The sequence below is a fragment of the Sinocyclocheilus grahami genome, unplaced genomic scaffold, assembly GCF_001515645.1.
Source record: "Sinocyclocheilus grahami isolate Dianchi unplaced genomic scaffold, SAMN03320097.WGS_v1.1 scaffold446.1, whole genome shotgun sequence".
Lineage (NCBI taxonomy): Eukaryota > Metazoa > Chordata > Actinopteri > Cypriniformes > Cyprinidae > Sinocyclocheilus > Sinocyclocheilus grahami.
Genome location: NW_015505625.1, coordinates 204,690 through 223,051, shown reverse-complemented (window position 1 = coordinate 223,051; position 18,362 = coordinate 204,690). Strand labels below are relative to the sequence as shown.

The following is an 18,362-nucleotide window of genomic DNA, read 5'->3' as shown; positions in this document are numbered from 1 at the left end:
AACCTGACAATAAGATCGTTAGGCTATCGTTAGCCTATATGTATAACAGTTAGTTCTGATCTGATCTTCTAATCTGACTAGACAAGAGACTTTCTATTGATATTTCCACCTGCGCGCATTCTAGACGGGGCTGTCAGTCAGTGCAGTTACAGTGTTGCGCCACAAGGTGGTGGTAAGGGACTGTCTTTGAGTGAGTCTTTAAACCGTTCTTTCAACTACACGTTCAAAAACGCTGATTCATTCATTCAAAGAGAGACGTAATGAAACACGCTGTTGAAATCATTTTAACTTTGAGCGCCACTTTAGAAGGCTCAGCTGACCAGCTATGCGTCGATGCTAAGACAGAGATTTCGCTTTCCTTGAACATGACAACCTATTTTCACAAATATATATGACTCTGCCTGGAGGACAGATGCAAGTAATCGCACGCGCTCAGTCGATCTCTCTCACATTCACTGTCTGTTTAGGCTTGTTTAGTGCAAATCTATGAAGCCTCTGTACAAATTGCTGCGGTTCTTGCATTCCCCTGCGGTTTGCTCTTCAATAGCGCGGTATTGCGATATTGTGGTTATCGCGACAGCCCTACCCCTATAGTCAAAAATGTTATCCTTTAAAACTCATCTTTGATCATCAAATTATATATTTAAATGTTTTTTCTTGTGAAAATAATTTTCTCATGCCTTAAAATAGCTTGAATGCACCTCTCCCCCCTTGCCTCATTTACTATACACAGCTCTATGAATACGCAAATTAGCCCCGCCTCCACTCAGTCACACACCAGCCAGCCATGAGCCAGCGCCTCCTGAACTGTACTGAACTGTAGTAAATACGATACAATGGCAATGGCAAGTGGAAATATTGGTTTAATTAAGCCATATGTGTTTGAACCAGAAATAAGCTGGTAAGCTCAACCGTAAGCAAGGAGACTGATGGCTAACTTCGTGAGGTAACATTATCGGTTTTCGCTGGTTCGTACACGGATAATGACTGATAAAACAGTTTTTACTAGCGGACAACTACAGTGGATACTGTAACATTCGTTAAATTCACTTACTTGATGATGTTGTGTCCTCAGAATGCCTTGAAGACTCAAATGCAGCGAAGTTTGTGATTCCAAATCGTGCCCGCAATCAAATGCTTGTGACGCGCGGATGTCAATGCGGGGAAAGTGCGTCTGACTCCGGGCTACTTTTTCCACTGCTGCCGCGGGTTATTATTCAAGGTAGCGGTTCTAAATACAAACAAATAAGCGCTAACAGCACATGACATCGTGAAAATAGGGGGAAATATTAACAGTTAGCGAAACATCTACAGAAAAAATATAACTGTTACTGGATTAACCTGGCTGTCTTCTCACTAGACCCTCTGCATTGCAGCACAGTTAATGATATGCTAAGGATAGGATCGCTTGATGCGATTGGTTATTGAATTTTGTGACGTAGCAAAAAAAAGGCTGTTTCAAACTGCGTTTCTGTGACTGCCATTGGGAAACTACAGTTTTAAGGTGAAAATATTCAGCAATGGTGTTGAAAAATGCATTGGCACATGGTTTCTCTAAAAGCATATTAAAAACACCACATAGACAAATAAACAACATTAAAAACTTGATTTTCACCACAGGGGGACTTTAAATTAAAAGCGTAGTTAATTTGGCTTACACACTGGTGTGTAATAAATAGGCACTTATATCTATTGAACTCACACCAGGATAACTGGTATAGATACTAGTAACTATTTTAACAGATACTTAGCATTATTGGAATAAGTTGGTATACAATGAATAGTTACTACTAAAAGTAGTCACTTGGTAATAATGTAAAAAAAAATTTAAACCAGCTTGCCATAGTGCACACATTCTTTATCTCTATTCCTTCTGCATGGTTCCCAGACAAAAACACCTCTAGTTGTCCAGATGCGTTTATTCTCACCATTAATGTAGTTAATGGTCAATCACATTTTTCATTAGCATTTATGCTAAACATGTGAATTGCATGTAGTTAATGTGATATTACTTTGTGGATCTGTTTGCAATTGTGTCTTGTTGTTGTAACTATAACATGAAAGCTGCGGGGTAAAGTGTGTAGATCTCAAAGATGTGTATACGTCCGCTGGCGTTATTGCTGGGAATTGGTTCACTGCAGTCTGGAGCGGGCAGCCAGTCAGTCAACCCTTCCCCCACTTCAGCCCAGACTGTCTTACTCAAGTCCGGCTGAGACTCTGGGCTGTCTGAATCCACAGAGGACAAAAGGGCCTGTCATAATCAGTACTCGCACTGGCTATTTCTGCCGCAAATGGGATGAATTATTAAAAGTAAATCTTCAAATAAAAGAATCGTCCCTCTTCTCAAAGCCCCTTGGTAGATGGCACTGATGTCTTGACTCAGAAACTTTCCATTTGCTCATGAACTTGAATTGATTTCTGTTCTGTAAGATGTATGATGCATATGCAGTGTCCTTCGGCTAGTGAGGACTGCATAAGAAAGAATCAGGGAAAAATGTGAAAAGGTTTGTGTGTTTTGAAAAAAATAGAGATTGGAGAAATTAGATGGGTTGATAGATGGGTGAATCTCATGAAAACAATTGACTTTTCACCCTGAAAAAAAAAGTGAAATTATATTTTGAATAAAGAATTTAAAGCATCATTAAGAATTTTGCATTGTTTATAGGCCAGTTTAAATTTGACATTATTTTTATGACAATCCCCCATAAATTTGCATAACCGCAAATCCGAAAGGCTGTTTTACTTTAGAGTTATATATTTTTATTTAAAAACATGAATGTACATTTATAACACTATACTTTTTGTTCTATTACTTTGGCATTAAATTACAGAAAAAATTACAGCACAAATTGTGTGTTCCTTGTTCCTGAATGATAAAGCATTCCAATCCTATACTGTACAGTATATATGATTGTGTTTGTGTGTGTGTGTGTGTGTGCATGTGTCGGCACGTGAGTGTGAGAGTGCATTTGTGGGTTTCTGTGTCTGCTGTGGTGTTCGGGACGGGCCGTGCAGACAGTGGAATGCCTGGTGACTTGGCGCTCAGATTGTACTGCAGTGCTGGCTGCATTCAGGCCTGGAAAACTGGGGGAGCCAGTGACACAGCAGACACACACCAAATCTCAAAAAGGACACTTCTTTCAGGGCTCAGCATTCAAAACTTGCCTGTATAATCAGTGGCGTAATAGCTTTAGCATTCACAATTCATGCATTTTCCTGCATGTGTATGTTATTGGATTCTAGGAGTTTCCTTCCCTCTCGTCTTTTCCAGGTCTGGCCTCGAATTAGCCATTGTTCTGTCTGCTGTTTTAGGCACAGTCTGCGTCTGAGGTTTTGTGAGCGAAAGGCTGCTTATCTTATCTGACAAAGGCCTTACACCATACGGCTAGTGAAAACAGAACCCGGCTATTAATAGTGCACCGTATGGAACGGCACTGTTGCATAGCTAGTTGTGCTGCACGGCAAAAGAAATGCACAATCGTTGCATATTTCTTTCTAGCTCGCAAATGGCTGCACACACAGGGTTGGTGTAATCCATTTCCAGTGAGGCAGCGGCCAAAGTCAAGCACCAAAATGGAGAAACCGGATATTGGACTGGCATTCGTCTCACTAGTGCGCCGCAGCTCGTATGTAATGAATACGCAGGGGACAAAAACACCATCCTCGTCAATATCTGATCTCTACATCAATTTGGCACCTTTTTGATTTTCCACTGGCGGGCCGAAGCTTGGCCCGGGCTGGAGGGTGAGGCCTGAGATGAGACACAAGAGGCCGATATCTTGGAAAGCAGGGTGGCCGATATAAAGCCGATATAATTGAATTTATTTTAATTAATATTTAAGAAATTTGAAATAATTTCAAAATGGATTAAAAAATAAATGTGTAAAATAAACATACTTATACTTTAGATGTCAAAGGGTTTTTCACAAAATAAATAAATATTTAATAAAAATATAATTAAAAACGAAGTAAACACTGTAACCAACAAGGCACTCAGTATTCTGGGAAGTTTGAGTGCATTGGGAATCACATTTTTCAAATAAAGCCAGGGTAACACTCATTTTACATTTTACAGCACACAGAGAAAATGACATGAATATGACAGTGGGTAAATGCATAAAGCGCAGCATAATTTGAAATCACGAGTTTAAAGTTTAAAGCATTCAATTCACACGGACCGACCGTCACACAGAGAACACGCGATCATGCAGGATACAAATGCACACTTCACAAGATCTCACAGCAGGATTCGGCTGAGTTTGCAAGGTTTGTGAAATTAAATGTTCATTAGTCATTCAAAGATTTGTTTAAATTATATAAATGCGTATTTGCTGACGGCAAACATGAAAGTATTATAATGTTTGCCTTTCTATTACTAATAATATAAAAGCAATCGTTATAAGACTTTTTGTATACATTAATTCATTTGTTTAACCGTTCTATCGGATTATTAGACAGACTTCTTTCCGTATTAGACAGAGCTGTTAACGACGACAGCGAACAAGAGGGAGAATATGAGCACTGTGTGCTCAGGTGCTACCGTTCTCAGCGCCGTCAAAATAAAAGTCCCGCCTCAAACACATAAATGCCAAATATCGGCCGATATATCGGTCGACCACTACTTGCCGTTCTTTGTAATTATTTGTGAAATGTACTATTTCTAAGTGAAATTGTACACCTTTTTTTTTCAGTGTAAATTGAAGCTTTCTTTTCAACAGTGCAGCTATATAACATCATAATGTATAATTTAATCAGAACCTTATTTTTCTGGCACACAACATTAAGGCTTTTTACATCTCAATTAGGGCACTAACAATATTAAACTTCATTACACTAAGTAAATATATAAAAATATTTAAATTATATAAATGCGTATTTGCTGACGGCAAACATGAAAGTATTATAATGTTTGCCTTTCTATTACTAATAATATAAAAGCAATCGTTATAAGACTTTTTGTATACATTAATTCATTTGTTTAACCGTTCTATCGGATTATTAGACAGACTTCTTTCCGTATTAGACAGAGCTGTTAACGACGACAGCGAACAAGAGAGAGAATATGAGCACTGTGTGCTCAGGTGCTGCCGTTCTCAGCGCCGTCAAAATAAAAGTCCCGCCTCAAACACATAAATGCCAAATATCGGCCGATATATCGGTCGACCACTACTTGCCGTTCTTTGTAATTATTTGTGAAATGTACTATTTCTAAGTGAAATTGTACACCTTTTTTTTCAGTGTAAATTGAAGCTTTCTTTTCAACAGTGCAGCTATATAACATCATAATGTATAATTTAATCAGAACCTTATTTTTCTGGCACACAACATTAAGGCTTTTTACATCTCAATTAGAGCACTAACAATATTAAACTTCATTACACTAAGTAAATAAATAAAAATAAAAATAAATTGGCCTCTAATTTGTATAACCAAAACATAATGCAGTTAGTATTTAACTAAATACTTAACTAAAAAAGAAGACCTAAATCTGTGAATTGTTTTTTATATTGATTTATTCACATGAACCACTTGAACAAAATTATTTACTAGAATGAACAAACTGATTCTCTACTCCCCCCCCCAAGACTTATCCATTTCAATGCAATCTCTAGTAACTATTTTTAAATTTTTCACAAATTTGTGGCCAATTCATATGAATTTGTATAATCTTGTTCATTTGTTTTCCTGTGATCTCTTTGTACCCAACCAAAGGTTAGGTTTAGCAGTAGATCTTAATGCTTACGTTTTTCTAAAAGACAATCATACAAATTCATACGAAGTCAACATAGAAATGTTAATGGAAAAGCTTTTGAAAACAGCTGAGCTACTGTCAAATCACTTAAAAATGTGCCATTTAAACAAAAAAATTATCTATGTTTTACGAGAAGTACGATTTCACTTTTTTTACTTCAAAATTTCACGTTTAATTCAGTGCATTTTTAAAAAAAGTTTCTTTGTAATTATTTTTTACTAAAACTGTAATTTTTTTCAGTGTAGTTAAGTTAGCATCACTATTTTAGTTGCTCTCTGGTGACTGAATAGCCTCAAAGTCAGCCTCTGTTTGTTTGTTTATACGAGTGTTGTCGGGTCATTTCACCACGGTATTCCGGGTGTCACCCTCCGCTCCTGCCAGCGATGAGCTTTGCCCTCTGACAGCAGCAGCTGAGCCTCACCCGCAGCAGTCAGCCAGTCTTGACATTGGCCATGGTCCCCTCCTTTGTGTCTGCCCCCCCCACCCTCTGGGACTCTCGGCGGGCCCCGGGGACTGGGCTCAGAGGAGATTGGTAGTCATGCTGGGGGTTTGCGGGGAGGGGGGGTAGTGTGTTTTGTACGGGTCGTATGTGGACAGACCCATGTATGTATTCATGCTGTCTGATGGGGGTGTGCCGATAATGGATAGGGTTTAAGAGTGCATGTCTCTCGCCTGTGTTTGGCTTTTGTGTAACCAGAGGACCAGACTTGTGTCTGATGTCAGCCCTTTTTATTTGGAGGTCGTTTCCTTTAGGCACAACACACATTGGCAGTTGTGTGTTGTGTAGTGTTTTTTTTTTTTTTTAATATGTGACGCTGGAGCACAAAACCAGTCATAAGTAGCACTGGTATATTTGTAGCAATAGCCAACAATACATTGTTTGGGTCAAAATGATCGATTTTTGTTTTATGCCAAAAATCATTAGGATATTAAGGAAAGATCATGTTCCATGAAGATATTTTGTAAATTTCCTTCCGTAAATATATGAAAATGTAATTTTTGATTAGTAATATGCATAGCTAAGAACTTCATTTGGACAACTTTAAAGGCGATTTTCTCAATATATCGATTTTTTTGCACCCTCAGATTCCAGATTTTCAAATAGTTGTATCTCGGCCAAATATTGTCCTAACAAACCATACATCAATCTTATTTATTCAGCTTTCATATGATGTATAAATCTAAATTTCGAAAAATGTACCCTTATGACTGGTTTTGTGATCCAAGGTCGCATATTATAGTGATTAATAAATGTATAGTGTATATAAACGCAGTTTCTGATCTCCTAATCTTCTGCTACAGGATTGTCAATATCCAATATAATATCAAGAAAGTGATTAGAAATTAAAAATGAGTTCCTATTTTAAACTCTATTTTCTCAGAAATCACTGAAAATACACTACTGCTCAAAAGTTTAAATTGATAAATCCTGAAAAAAGCAATCATGGATTCAACAGCAAATTATTAAGCAGCACAACTGTTTTCAACATTGATAATAATATTTGATGAAAATAATTGATAAAAACATTTAAAAAAGAAAGAAGAAAAAAGCAAAACAGCATATTATACTGATTTCTGAAGGATCATGTGACACTGAAGACTGGAGAAATGATGCTGAAAATTCAGCTTTGATCACAGGAATAAACTACATTTTAATATATATATATTCAAACAGAAAACAGATATTTTAAATTGTAATAATATTTAACATGACTGTTTTTTACTGTATTTTTGACCAAATAAATGCAGCATTGGTGTGCATAATTTTTAAAAGCTAGTGTATATTTTAAGTTTATTTCATTTTGTTTTAATTAGATTTAAAAACTAGCATATGTTTTGGTTATTGGTCAAAATGGGCAAATAGTAGTAAATTATTGGCTTTTACTGGTCAAAAAAATTTAGATTGTAAGTTTCTAAAATAGATTTTAGATCAGGTTTCTTTTTGAAAAAAAAAATACATTAAAGCATCAAGCACGTGCAAAACATTTTAGATGCACATGCTCAGGATTTTGTGTGTGTGTGTGTGTGTGTGTGTGGTTAGCTTTATAGCCCTTAATTGTCTGAATGCAAAAACAGAACATACAAGAAAAAGAAGTTTATAGAAGAAAAACATATGTTTAATGCAGACATAGACATTGGATTTAAAAAGTCCTGCGTGTGGTTTTCAGAACATTCGTGGCAGAACGCAGACCTATCTAAAGCAGCGTCGCTGTTTAGCTTTTACCCAGGAATGTAAACGATTTGTCCGCATAACACACACAGCGTCTAGCCTCCCTTCCGCTGCCTTTTTTTGTTGTTGTAAAATGGTGCATTGGTGCTCGGGGCAAAAGAGACAGCCGAGCAGACAGCAGACGCAACAGAATCAGATCAGACGTGATATTATCAGACTGTGTGTGTCACACCCATCCCCTCTCATCAGGCATGCATGCACTGGGTCCCGCTCTCAGACAGCAGCCCTCCTACCCCCTGCTCTCAGGGTTGAAAGGTCAGAAGGTCTCTGCCGTAACCCTTAGCTTCTTATTCATCCTGCTCGTCCTCGTGGAGTGCAGGCTGCCTGATTTGAATATAAAAACACTCTGTGCTGCATTGGCAATTACTAGAACAGCACCTGCTAAAACATAAAGGATTATTTAATAATTTGAATATTTTCGGTTTAGCCTATATGTCACAGCACACAATGATGCTTGGATTTGTGGATTCTTTTTTTGTGTGTGTTGTGATTGTTTCACAGTAAGCAAACGATTAGCAAAATCTTAATAAATATAACCAAAGGCATCTTTTTTTTTCTAAATGAACTTAAGGAAGAATTATTATTAATATGCCCCAATATAACAATACACGGTAATAAATAGCTGTATTTAGTAATGTATATGTTTGTTTACCTTTATTACATGATTAATGTAACTACAGGGACAATCTTTTTGAGTGATGCACAGATTATTGAGAGAATCGTAAAGCTAGGTAATTGACGAAATAAAACATACAATTAAGTCATTGTAATATTCTCAGTTGAACTTATTTTGCACATACGCAGAACGATTGCATATTGCATTGCAGTACTACTGAATATTATTTCCACATGGCATTCTAGAGTTTATGATATACAAACATAGTAACATTAAACCCTCATCACATTATAGCTTTGTTGTTGTGTTTCTTGTGGCTGAAACTGGGGGAGGGATGTGTCCTGACCCTCATTTGAAAGTCTGTCGGGCACCTGACCCCAAACTGAGAGAATGGGGGAGCATTATTTTATAAAGACGGTCAGCAGTTGGCGTGTCTGGGAAAAATGAGCACTTAAATTGCCCTTGTATTATCCATTGTATTTGTATTATCCAACTATATACATTTTATTTAAACAGTTCTTTTAGGGCTATAGGAATCAGATGTGTGCTTATCAAGACTGTTAGACATATATGATGCTGCCTGAGTTATAGTAGATGTTGTGTTATATATAAACAGGGTTCAAAACCTAACTACTAAATGTAGGTTCAACTTTAACATTGTTTCTTCCTCCAGAACTTGTGATCACATGCATTCAGAATATTTCTCACATTAAGCCACCAAAATTAAAATATGAGTATCGAATATGAGTCTGTCTTCACATTGTTATGACCGGTGCAGTTTTGCTGAGAAAGTGAGGCTGGTTTATGATGCAAGTGGCCTGTGCGGTTTGTTAAAAACAGCTAAATTGTTTCAAAGGCAAAAAATATATATCCATTAAAAATAACGCAGAATACCTGGTAGTTTCGTGGTAGGATTTATTAATGGCCATTAAATGTTCTCTGTTAACCTACAATTGGCAGGTATCAAGAAGTAAATTTTGGATCCTGGATATAAATATGTGAGCCTGGAGCACAAAAGCAGTCTTAAGTCGCTGGGGTATATTTGTAGCAATAGCCAAAAACGCACTGTATGGGTCAAAATTATATTATTCTTTTATGCCAAAGATCATTAGGATATTAAGTAAAGATCATGTTCCATGAAGATATTTTGTAAATTTCCTACCGTAAATATATCAAAACGTAATTTTTGATTAGTAATATGCATCGCTAAGAGCTTCATTTGGACAACTTTAAAGGAGATTTTCTCAATATTTAGATTTTTTGCACCCTCAGATTCCAGATTTTCAAATAGTTGTATCTCGGCCAAATATTGTCCAAACAAACCATACATCAATGGAAAACTTGTTTATTCAGCTTTCAGATGATGTATAAATCTCCATTTTAAAAAAATTGACCCTTATGACTGGTTTTGTGGTCCAGGGTCACATATGAGTATTTTCCCTGTCCCAACATGCCGCACAACTCTTTTTACAAACTATCCAGCAAATGGCTTGTAAAGTGCGGTTATGGAATCTAATATCGATTTCCACACTGGGCCATAAGTGAACGACTAGACAATTAATGTGTAGTTTTTACCTGTCAATATCATTTATCGTTATGGATACTTAACCAAAAGGATATGAGAGGACATCCCGTATTGTCAATATAGTTATGGCTAAAGAGTGCAGTGAAGTAACTACAAACCCTTAACCAGTGCTGTGTAGTTACCGATTACGTAATCAGGTTCCAAAAATGAAGTACTTGTAATTAGATTAAATTGCATTTTAAAATACTCAGAATCAGACTACAGTTACTTTTTATTGATTACATTATTACATATTGTTCACACAATTGCAATAAATTATCAAGAAATATATTACTTCACCTAAAATATCTAGTTGAAGTACGGCTGAAAATTTTAAATAAATATTTTAATGATTAAGTATCACATTTGCATGGTTCTCTGATGTTGGTTAATGGTCACATGACATGCAGGTAAACAAATCAAATATTTTTTTATTAATATTTCTTAATTAATTACTCGATTTAATTACTTGATTTCACAATATAGCATGAGCCTGAGTGTCTTATTGCTTTTAGAAAATCTAAGCAAATTCATGTTGAGGTGTTTTTCACAGACATGTAAACTAAGGTTGATGGTTGGCATCTTCGGGAGGTGTGCACTGTGCAGTGTATATAGATAGAGTCATACAGATCATAGTTGTTACCATATGGCAGGGGTGGCGAACTCCGGTCCTGGAGAGCCGCAGCCCTGCAGAGTTCAGCTCCAACCCTAATTAAAACTCACCTGCCTGTAGCTTCCTAGTAACTGTTCAGACCTTGATTAGCTTGTTCAGGTGTGTTTGATTAGGGTTGAAGCAAAACTCTGCAGGGCTGCGGCTCTCCAGGACCGACGTTCGCCACCCCTGCCATATGGGGTATTTTAGCACATCTGCCTGGAACACTGTATTGACCAATCAGCCTCCAAGACAAGAACTGTCCACTCTGTGATCAAGAAGGACATTGCTAGCATGTTTTATTCTGTCATACTTTTTTTTTGCTTCCAGTTCTTTTTTGGTCCCGTTCGTCAACCACTCATTCTCTCTGTGTGTACGGCAGTGTCAGCTGCGTAGGAGATGATGCACTGGAGGTAGTATGTTCCTCAGGGAGCGCGTGGAGGCCGAGGGGTTGTTTGTGTGTTAATCTAGTGAGTCAGTGTTCAGATAGGATGTGCTCTTACCATCACATCTTGTATTACAGCAGTCAGTGAAGTCACATGCTGAACCCCGTCATAATCATCATGTTGTTTACTTGATGTTCACAGTTATTCTCCGAGTCTCCCAGCGCTATGTTTAGAAGACATTCTCCTGCCAGGACTAAAGCGATCAAGGCTTAGTGTTCTTTCTTTAGTTTTCCAAAGAGATAATGGAAATTATCACAGAGGGAAACCATAGAGTTTGACTGTGGTTTGGCAGTGTGACACATGCATGTTTGAGAGCTAATTGCACTGTCACTTGCCAGAGCCACCGAGCCATTTGCTCTCCAATCATTTATGTTGTTTGGTTCATGCAGAGCAGATAAACAAAATGGAGGAAAATGGAACTTTTAAAATGAGGGTAACTATGGCAATTTAATCTTTTGATCCAAAAATGAGGGATTGGCTCGCTGATACCAGTGCAGCACAAAATACACAGCCAGTTAAACATCTTTGGTTTTGTTCCCTCCTCTGCGGCATGTTAACCAATTTACAGTCTAAATGAAATTAAAATTGACCCTTTCTTAATACATGTTCCTGGGTTTGTCGTTCATTTTGTCAGTGTATGTTAATGCAAAAACAAATGTTAATCTTTCATCAAATTGCTCTGCCACGAATTGACTTTCATTTTTATCTGACGTCGCCTAGGTTTTGTGGAATGTTAGTTAATATTAATCATTTAGACTTTCATATTTTGGGGATACTGTTGTAGGCAATGCAACCTTTCTAAAATGTTGCCAAACAGTAATGCCAGTTAACATTAATGTAATAAACCACAACATGGTCTGACTTCATTCTAGTATTGGATGCCCACTTATCACAATCCAATCAATTCCCTTCCTACTCGTTTTTTTCATGATTGAATATTCTGGATGTACTATGGAAGTACACTTGGTTTTGCACGAGTTGAAATATTTCAGTGCATAGATCTAAAAACCCTGCATTCACAGAGATTTGGAACAGACCCTTCATCATCTGCAATTTTATAATAGGTGGTAAAAATCTGAATTATTTTCATCCCTTCAGGATGTGGGTTGAGATGAGTTGGTCTAAGTAGTATCACACTTGATAAATTACACTTTTCTGAGAATAGAATATTGAAGTGAAGATCACTAAACTGCAAGCTAACTGGTGTTTTCAGAAAGCAAGCGCGTTAATCCTCAGTGGAGAGAGAGCGCGCGTGCACATGGTTGCCAGGTTGACAAAGATAAGTAACACACTTAGCAGATATTTCCGTATTGCGCAAGTGTGAAGCTCTGTTTCGGAGATTACGTCTCTTTATATCAGGCAACCCCGGTTGAGTTCCTCTGCGGCCAGGTTAAACCTAGCTGTAGCCTATATATTATGCTCTATTCATCATTTTTTAGAAACCTTGCACTTTTCTACTCCATTTTAAACTGTGTTCTTGTATTCAAATTAAGCGTGGTCCACTGCAGCGCACGTGCCACAATATCGATACAGGGACAGCTGTATCGATACTCGTATCGTCAAATCTCTGTGACGATACATCGTCGTATCAATGTATCGAACACTATTGTACGCAGCATGTGTCTGTTGTCAGCACACACACTGTTGCGCTGTAGAGTGCTTGAAAAGCTCTGTCATGCCGTCAGAACTACAGAAAGAACATCATGTACCAAACACTATTTGATGAAGAACTAAACCCAGGGCTGGGTCCTGTTTCAAGGGGATATGACTCAATCCGCCTGGGTGAATGGTAGTGAGAGGTGGAGGAGGAAGAGAAGGGGGTGTCGAATGGAAGAAGAGGAGGAGAGGGGTGTAAAACAATATTTGTGGTGAGTCGGTGTCACCGGTGGGATGAGATGAGCTGTCGGTTGGAGGTGGGAATAGGGGGACACAGGTGATGTCTGGGCCCAGGCAGAGCTTATCTTGTACAGTCTTACCGGGAGGTTAAATAATTAAAGAAAAGTGGGTGTTATGGCATGGGGAGTCTAGACGTGTCTGGCACCCATATGGGGCGTCTCTTTAATACGAGCGCTTTATCTCAGATTAGAGAGCGAGGTCAGTGGCTTGTGCCCTGCTTAGGTGACAGTGCCGCTTTGCCAGCGAGGCACAGATGAATAGCTCCTGCCACTGGCACGATTAAATGCGCCCTAGTTCTCCGTCGCACTTCCTGCTATCTCTGCCACTGCGAAAGGCCATGCGTTAGATAGCAGCGTTAATTTTTACTCAGTGATTGAATGCGGTGTTCTTCAAGTCCGTAGATTTGGCCCGTCTTTGTTTTTTTGGGTGGCTCTTTGAGTTGTTCTCTGATCTCATTTGTTCCATGAGACTCAGTTTATTGAAGTGTCCTCACTTTCTCTCTTTCCTTTCCTCTGTCTCCCACATACTCTCAGTCTCTCTCGCACTCTTCTGTTTTTTCATACACCTTGTGTGTGAATGGAAAATGTCTGTCACACCAGAAAAGGGCTGCTCTGGTGAAAGACTTCACAAGCTCACTCTCCCCTTTCTCTCAGTTTCCCCAAAACAGAAGAACGAGTGCTTAAGTGCCTCTTTCTGTCTTTTCTGAATAGAATAAGTCCCACACAGTTGTATCTTGCAAATATTTACTGAAATAGCAGTACCTCCGTCTAGCGACCTTCTGCAGACATTTCTTTTCTGCCTTTCTTTCTTTCGTTATTTTGCCCCTTCCACAGCCTCTCATAAAGTGACTCATAGCATGTTGCTAGGGAATGTTCCAGTAAGGGGCATTTACTGCAGCAGTGAGACGTGGTTCAGTCTTCCCATATGATTGTGTTTCTGGGTGAAACCTGCCGTCTCGCAAGTCTCTGTCCCACATGGGCGTCTGGCTTGTGCCCTTGCCTTTTGTCTGGCATTCTGATGGGACAACTCAGATAACACAGGAGGAGGGGGCAATGCGTCCCCTCTCAAGTTCCCATAATGCCTTTGTTGTCTGGTGCGCACAGTGACGTGGGTGAATGGATGGTTAACTAGATTAAGGCTTGTGCTTGATGAAGCAGTGGTATTATGACCAGATATGTCCATCTCTGTTTTGCTCCAGTTACCAGTGCAACCCGCAGTCATGAACGCCAACATGGGTGGCTGTATGTTCAGCTGCAGGTTTGTGCATGCAATCTACTAGGGATGCTCACTTTTAGTGCTGTTTGTACACCCTGCAACATGAGATGGCCCAAACTAGAGAGGACGCAAGGAAACTTTCAATGTTTTTCTCTCGTCCCCGCTGTCTTGCCATGCCAATGAAGTCACTTGGAAATTAGTCGTTCACTGCACACACGCTCTTTCCCTTGGAAATCTGTTGTGTAATGTGTGATTTGGTATGAATTCAAAGCCCATTCTAAGAAGTTTCCCTCACTGCTGTGAGTTCAACTGTTGGATCTCTCATGACATGATCTCCACGTACTGTGCCCAACTCCATGAGAATAGCACTGTACCGGGGAGACATTTGGAGACGGAGCACAGATGGCTGGCAGTGAGCAGCAGTCTCCATTCTCCAGCCTCTCTCTCCCCCTCCTCCTCCACCCGCTCCGTTTCTTTCCTCCCAGATCGTGAGAGCACAGCTGTTTTCCTTCTGTTATGAAACTGTGGAGAGGAGGAAACAGGAAATGGCTTCATGAAATATAGATCTGGAGGCCAGACTTGGTTGTCTTTGCAGCTTGTGAGCACGGTATAAAAAAGAGAGCGAGAGGAGAGGGGGAAAAAGTTTCGGATAGGCTTATGTAATGCCTCCTCCATTTCCTTCGGCTCAGTAACAGAATGGCCTCCGCAGGAGAGAGCAGGCCCACAGTTTCTAGCACACTTCAGGGCTTTCCGACCTCAGAGACGATGTGACGACTGCTTGAACAACACACACCCGGTTCACCTAAGAGCCTGTTAGAGGCTCTGTGACAGGTGTTAGCGCATATCTCCTCTTAGCTAACAACACAATGGAGCGCATACGTAGCAGTAAGAGGATTGAGCAGTCTGATCTCAGAAAGTCCGCAAAAGGCTAACCCGAATTAGCCAAGCGGCCTCTCTCCCTCGCTGTTGTGCAGTTGTTGCCACATTATCGCAGCCTGTTTACATTTCGTCCCTGTCGCAAACAGGCTGACGATGGTTTGTTGTGTCTGCTCTGTCTGGGGTTTGTGTCTGTAATCATAACACATTAACAGATCTTCCGGGATGCTGTCACGTCTGACTTCGATGCTTGAGCCCGCCGATTAGCACAGGGAAGGTTAAACAAGGCTCGGGGAATATGATTTTATATAGGGATTACGGGTTTATGTAAATTGCGCTATTAGATTAGTGATGAAACCGCTGATGACTCACATTGAGTTCAGTTTTATTGGTATCTGAGTAGTAGCTAATTTGGATAAAAGTAATCAAGACCAAACACACCCGATAAACACCTACTAATGGACACTAGTAAGATTAGGCGGCATATTTAATTTGACATATTAAAGCTGTGAGGGATAAATGTAGAGTTGATACAGGTACAGGTGTCGATTGCTTACCTGGCAAAACATTCAAAAGGTGTCTTTCGAAAAAAAAAATTGAGTGAGCAAAAAACTGTACACCTGTACCTCACAGCCTTTTCATTCGAGTCCACCCTGACTTCAGTCCATTTTTACTGCATTAGATGACATCACCCTTTGTTTGGGTCAGAACAGGCCATTTCTAAGGAGGACAGAGTGAGGCTACTCTGCTAAGATTAGCCTGGCGGCTTAGAGAAAACTGTTACAGTGGTTTACAGCAACAGTGGACAGTCCTGGATGGAGGAAAGGTGCTTGAGTGGTGCCTGGTACTCTAGGTTGGCTGAGATTACAACCCTAGTGTCTCGGAGGTTAAGATGTGTCAGTTACATGTTCACCCCACCCCATCCCCCTCCATCTACCACCAAGTGTCTGTCTCTTGGAGTTGGTCCAGGCCGTAATCCGGTTATGGGCAGCAGATTTGGGCTGTTTTATCTCCTGTGCTGGGTTAACTCCTGGGATGCGTCTGGTCTCTGGTCCTCTCCTCCAAGCCCTCAACAGATGGGGCCTTGTCTTGCAAGCACTCTCTCCAGAGGACCCGTGGCAAAGAGCCAGCATCAACGCAGCTTATTTAACAGTGTCACTACATGGCCCAACTGCATCCTGAGTACGGCCTTGTTCTTGTAGAGGGAAAGTGGCCATGATGGAAAGGTCAGAAACTAAAGTTTGAAACGGCTCACCTAACGAACCTACTGGCTTGACAAAACTGGCTATCAGTAGAGATGAGTCAGGATGGTTGACTAGTCATCCAACAGCCGACAAGCTATTGTGGTTGATTGATTCAGTTTATATTCAATACCAGTATTTTAAAGTCGCAATGAAATGGGAGTAGTGACAGTTCTTTTCTTCTGTATTGTGATGTTTATCCGAGTGTTACGAATTATCAAAAAAGAAAAAATGTAGAGCAAGGATTCGGTTTAATGCATCGGTTGGTGATTGGATTGTGAGAGGTGGACGTTGCACTCAAAAGTGGAGGCAGATTAGCTTGCAGAGGCAGGTTTATGTGGACTGAATGATGGGAGAACTCCAGCATACATCACCAGAGAGAAGTCTGACGTTTTCACCAGAAGATCCAGTTATGAAATTGTAGTGAAACATAAATAAAAAAAATGAAACCTACATGGATGAAATGTTCGCACTAAGATATATAACATGCATTTGGAAAATATATAGAGTGAATTTTCATTGCATGAGGATGAATTTGAATTTGTAGCTTCCGGGAGAAGACCATCAAGGCACACATTTTATTCAGATCTTCTTTCCTGCGTAAAACAAGGTCCGCTGTGTGTTGCTGATGTCATAGCCGTATGTTTGAAAATGATTACCCTTAACGTTCGTGTAGATTGTGTTAGACAGCTGATGGTGTTTACTTCAGTGTCGCAGCTTTGCAGCAGTTTTCCTATTGCCTCGAAACCTTCATGTGTCAGATGGAATTGTCTGGGTTACTCAGTGGGCAGCAGGGCTAACAAGATTTCTCTGAACGTATGTGTGGCACATATCAACATGTTTTCATTTGACTGGAGAACAAGTCTGTATTGTGCTCGGCAGGAGGTTAAAAGAGAGGTCTACCCTGTTTGTAACAATTCAGGCATTCCTTTGAAAGGATTCTCGATACATGCTCCCCTGAGATGAGGAAGTATGACGAGATTAACATAAAGAATGAATTCCTTCCTTTGATTAAGTGAGATCGAACCATGACATAATCAGTTTATGAAACAGTTTTATGAAATCAGAGCTGTGGCCTAGCAGTTAGCGCACAGACGTATTGAGATGTGCTGCTTATGCAGCCAGTTCTTGTTAAAATCCAGCTCGCATTAATAATAAAAATGACCCCAAAACTCTCTCGTTTCTCTTTTTCTCCATGCTTGACTTGATGTAGGTCAGAAAAGCCATTTGAAACGTCATGTTATCACATTTTTGCGGATTAGTCTGTTCTGTTGTGTCACTTTTTAAGTTTGATTTTAGTCTCAGTTGTGTTCACGTTACTGCCCCCTGGTGGTAAGAATGAAGAACATGATGGGTTTGCTATGACATTACATATTCATAAGCAACTGTCTAGCTTGCCTCTCCGATGTTCCTGAAAGCTCACAAATCATTAACAGTAATCACTATTACCATTTTTAATGAACCATAACCCCTAAAAGTGAAAAAAAAACCATGCAAACATGAATGATATCTGGTCAAACAATGAACATTTTTGAGCTTAGATGTGGTATTAATAATTTTAAGCATCCAAGCATATTATTTTCAAATAAAACAAGCAATAAAAAAACCATAGCAGTGAGTTTTGCACAGGGAAGCACCACTCATTTTTATTGAAAATGTAAAAATGTCGCAACTTCTGCAGCTCTGTGAATGTGTGAAATATGCTAATGGTTTTCTCTCTGTTTTCTTGTCTTGCAGCTGAACTGGAGTTTGTTCAGATAATAATCATAATTGTGGTGATGACTGTAATGGTAGTTGTGATCATCTGTTTGCTGAACCACTATCGGCTGTCGGCCTGGGCCTTCCTCACACGCCACAGCCAGGCCCGTCAACGA

At 39.6% G+C, this 18,362-nt stretch overlaps 1 protein-coding gene across 1 annotated transcript in view; it reads left to right on the top strand.

The window, feature by feature from the left end:
* Positions 1-18,356, top strand: part of LOC107552314 (low-density lipoprotein receptor class A domain-containing protein 4-like) — a gene marked incomplete at its 3' end in the record, with an annotated part of 100,072 nt that extends 81,716 nt beyond the window's left edge. The window contains exon 4 of the mRNA XM_016234174.1: positions 18,226-18,356. Coding sequence (XP_016089660.1) covers positions 18,226-18,356 — 131 coding nt within the window. The remainder of the gene's footprint in view (positions 1-18,225) is intronic.
* Between the last annotated feature and the right edge of the window lie 6 nt (positions 18,357-18,362).